At 50.0% G+C, this 3,702-nt stretch overlaps 1 protein-coding gene across 1 annotated transcript in view; it reads right to left on the reverse strand.

The window, feature by feature from the left end:
* Positions 1-2,356: 2,356 nt before the first annotated feature.
* The window catches only part of EGR2 (early growth response 2), a 3,667-nt gene continuing 2,321 nt past the window's right edge, over positions 2,357-3,702 (reverse strand). The window contains 2 exon segments of the mRNA XM_010567946.1: positions 2,357-2,496; positions 3,429-3,552. Coding sequence (XP_010566248.1) covers positions 2,357-2,496; positions 3,429-3,552 — 264 coding nt within the window.

Genomic DNA, 3,702 nt, shown 5'->3' on the forward strand with positions numbered 1-3,702 from the left:
GCAGCAGCGGCGGACCCACGGCTGCGCTCTGCCCGGTGTCCCGTGCCCGGCCAGTGGGACCGCGGGGAGCTGGCTGGGGCTCCTCGGGAGCGCTACCGGCCAAAGACTTCTTCCTTCCACAGGCCTGCCTGGCTTTGTGAGTCGAGGGGAATAAAGCGTCAGAGTGCGTTTATTTCCTTTGGGCTGATGTGGAGGAGTAGCACGGTTCAACTTCTGCTCCGCTGAAAATAATCCAGCATCCTCTGTAAATAGTTGGGGCCGCGTGTCGGTGAGGGGGGATCGGGCTCCAGCAGGAAGAGTAAACGCAATAAGAACTGTGGCGGGGCGCCCCGACTCCCCCTGGAGGGGCTCCCGCTGCCAGAGCCGGCCAGTGCCAGTGGGCTGGCAGAGTGTGCCCACCCGGCCTGGGCAGGGGGCCGCTCGGGCTGCAGCGTTCGGGGACTTGTCTCCAGAGTGAGTCTGACCAAGAGCTGTACCCTGCTAGCGACAAACAAACACAGAACAACTCCCGAGCCGGGACACGCTCCTCCAGTAAACGCCTGTGATCCCCAGGGCTGGAGTTAAGGGAATTCCTGCTCCAAAAGGAAGCTGTCAGGTTCAGAATTACCTTTTAACAGTTCTTTAAAGCGTTGTGTGTTAAGATCTCACTATTGCAACTGAGAATTACAGAGTACATCTATGCATATTTCTTTCAGCTAGGAGAAGGCGACTAGTCAGCTGCTAATTAACCTCGCTTGGAACCTCTCTCCCGTGCAGCAGTGGCGGAGGGTAGCGGAAACCGTGGGTATCTTAAGAGAAAAGCCAACTATCCACTGTTGCGTCGTGGAAGCTGTTCTAGAAACGTGACGTATTTGCAAACCCTATGTATACGGCAGCGCGCATACCCTAGGTACAGACAAGATTTGACCTGATGTCTTCTCTTTAAAGTGTGGTCTGTGTTTTTATATGGACAAGTGAACGCTTTGGGCTTTTGAAGCCGTGCAGTTTCCCTCTTTATACTATTTATAAAGTCTACTTTTTCATAAGGCTTTTAAATAAACATAGCGTAGAAGAGACACCGTGAATTTCGCCTTGCTACGACGGAAGCAGTCTGGAGATGCAGATTGTCCACGGCAGGGGATTCGACCTTTCTGACAAGGGAGAAACTTTTTCTGTAGGTGAAATACTCCATCTGTACCACAGGGACTGGTCTGCCCATCCATCCTAACGCATACTTCGTACCACAAACCCAGGCCAGGGCAGCCTTGACCCTCTTGGTCACCATATGGGAATCTGAATAAGAAAACGCCACTTACCAGCCTCCTAAGTGATGTACCAACCTGCTCCAGAAATCGTTCCACAACTGGCTTTAATTTTTCTTTATGAAAATTTATGAAATTTATGAAAAGCAGACTTGTTTTTCCTGTACAGTGGCTTGTATGTGTGAATTTTTAAATTATTCTGATATGGCATTGGTTGGTTTGGGGTTTTTTTTTTGGCCTGTGAAAGAATGAATGTAAAACACAGTCAGCATTATGCATTATTAATGATTAATTATTATTATTAATTATGATTAATTCTTTTGCAAGGAAAAATTGGTGGAAATTATTTCAAGCGATTTCCATTTATTCTTACAGCACTTTAAAGTGTCTGATATTTCTGCAGCTGGCTTACCTGTTTTTCCTGGAATTCCCCGGCAGCTTAGCATTAGTTAATGTGCAACAATTCTCTATCGAATGTAGTCATTAACTATAACGCAATGCCTCCCTGTGCTACAGCCTGTTTCTGACTCTCTCCGATGCTAATGAAGACCATCATCCTTTTTCAGAAGTCCACAAAGAAGATAGCGTGGTGCGTGCAAACAGCTGTACTGGAAAAACAAACTGCGACAGAGAGCATTTTGTATCTCATCTGCTCTATCCTCCCCTTAGGTCTTTCTGCTTGGTTTTTAATTTTTTTTTTTGTCCATGTGTAAAACCTAGTCAAGATGTTTAATGGGATAGGACTTTCATACATCTTTCTGTGCATGGTCCTTTACACTGCAGAGTACCGTTAACAACCGTGGCAAAACCATTTGGGTTTGGTTTTTTTTTTTTTAATAGAGGTGTTAGCACCAAAGTATTAAAGCCAGGAAAAATAGCAAAGAAAACCTGAGATGCATTAAAGAAAAGCCTCTTTGTGTAACTTCTTGCTTACTCAGTAATTGAAACTTACTTCATACATTCTTGATATCTGTAAGCAGAAGGTTTAAGTCTGTAATGCCGTTCCTTCTCTCTGCAGTCTGGTTATTGTGTTTTCACAACAGCAACATAACTGTTATTGCTGAATTATAGAATAAATACAGGTTATCTCACCACTGACCAGTCATTACTTTCCTTCACAAGTCTGACAGTTTCGAACCAAATATCGTACAGAGCGCAAGCTTCTTTTGCTTAACAGTCCGAATGGAGCGAGTGGCCTCTCTTGAAAAGGTGATGCTTAACACCGAGTTCTCAGCCCAAATCTTCCACCGGCGCCCTGCAGACAAATCCAGGCACAAGCAGTATTACCACTTTTGAAGCTGGCTGTTACTGTAAGGCAAAAGCACGGCTTTAAGATCGCCGATACTGTTACACAATGTAAGGTTCTCTTGTAGCTGTATGCGAGTCAGCGGCAGTTTCCTTAATTCAGCTCATCTACAATTTCTGTGTTTATCTCATTTTGCTTTTGACTGGGGTTCTAATCTTGTAGCATGGCTGCAGACAGTTGTTTGGAAAGTGTGAGTGGAGCCTCGGATTGTGTGCCTGGGTAGCTGAGATCCCAGTTCTGCTCACGACACTCTGGCTGTGACCGAGCTGTGGTTATCCGAGGCCATGGCAGTACCTCCGGGAGCCCAGCAAGCTAAGAGCACTGGATCCCTATCCGCCTCCCCGTACCGCAGACCACCGATGCCAGCCGAGGAGGCTGTGGCCCCCACGGGGTTTTGCTCCTGTCTGACATCCCTCCAGCAGCAGGCCATGGTCTCTTTGGGGGCCAGGAGCACATGGGATCAGGTGGCAAAGCTGCAGCCCGCCAAGAGATGCGGCAGGGGAGGCGAAGTCTTACTTGTGCTGCTATGGTGGATGGTGAGGTGGTGAGCGTGGCCGCTCTGGAGCTGGCGTTGTTCTGTGGCTTCTCCATCCCACGCAGACAGGTCCGTGCCTGGCTTTGGAAGCCTGCTTCACATCCGATTGAAAATCGGGCACGTCACTTCAGCTACCGCTAACGGCCTTGCCTGAGCAAAGAGCAGCTGCCCCAAAAAATGGTGCCAGTTCCAGGAGACAGGAAGCAGGGTGCTTCGGACAGAAAAGGCAGGTGCCGCTGGGGCTTTGCGCGGCGGGACCCAGCACTGCGGCACACAGAGGCTAGGAGCGGCCGGGCAAGGGCTTCACCCCGGCTCCCTGCAGCGAGGTCCATCCTGCACAGCTCGCCTGTGCGGTGCGGGCCGTACCGGGGATCTCTGTGGCAGTGGGGTGAGCCCGAGGGGCTGGTACGGCCCTGCACCGACGGCAGGACCCGAGGGTGGGCCCTGGCAGGGCCGGGCCGGGATAACATCTTAAAAAACAGTCATCAGAATAGGTTTAAAGGAGGAAAAAAAAAAAAAAAAAAGGCAGCGCGATGTTGCGGCCAGATGGGTTGAGCAGAAAAAGCCCGGCTGTGCCGCGGGGGTGAGCGCCGCCGCCCCCGGGCCCCCGCGGAGCCCCC

The sequence above is a fragment of the Haliaeetus leucocephalus genome, unplaced genomic scaffold, assembly GCF_000737465.1.
Source record: "Haliaeetus leucocephalus isolate CR32 unplaced genomic scaffold, Haliaeetus_leucocephalus-4.0 Scaffold229, whole genome shotgun sequence".
Classification (NCBI taxonomy): domain Eukaryota; kingdom Metazoa; phylum Chordata; class Aves; order Accipitriformes; family Accipitridae; genus Haliaeetus; species Haliaeetus leucocephalus.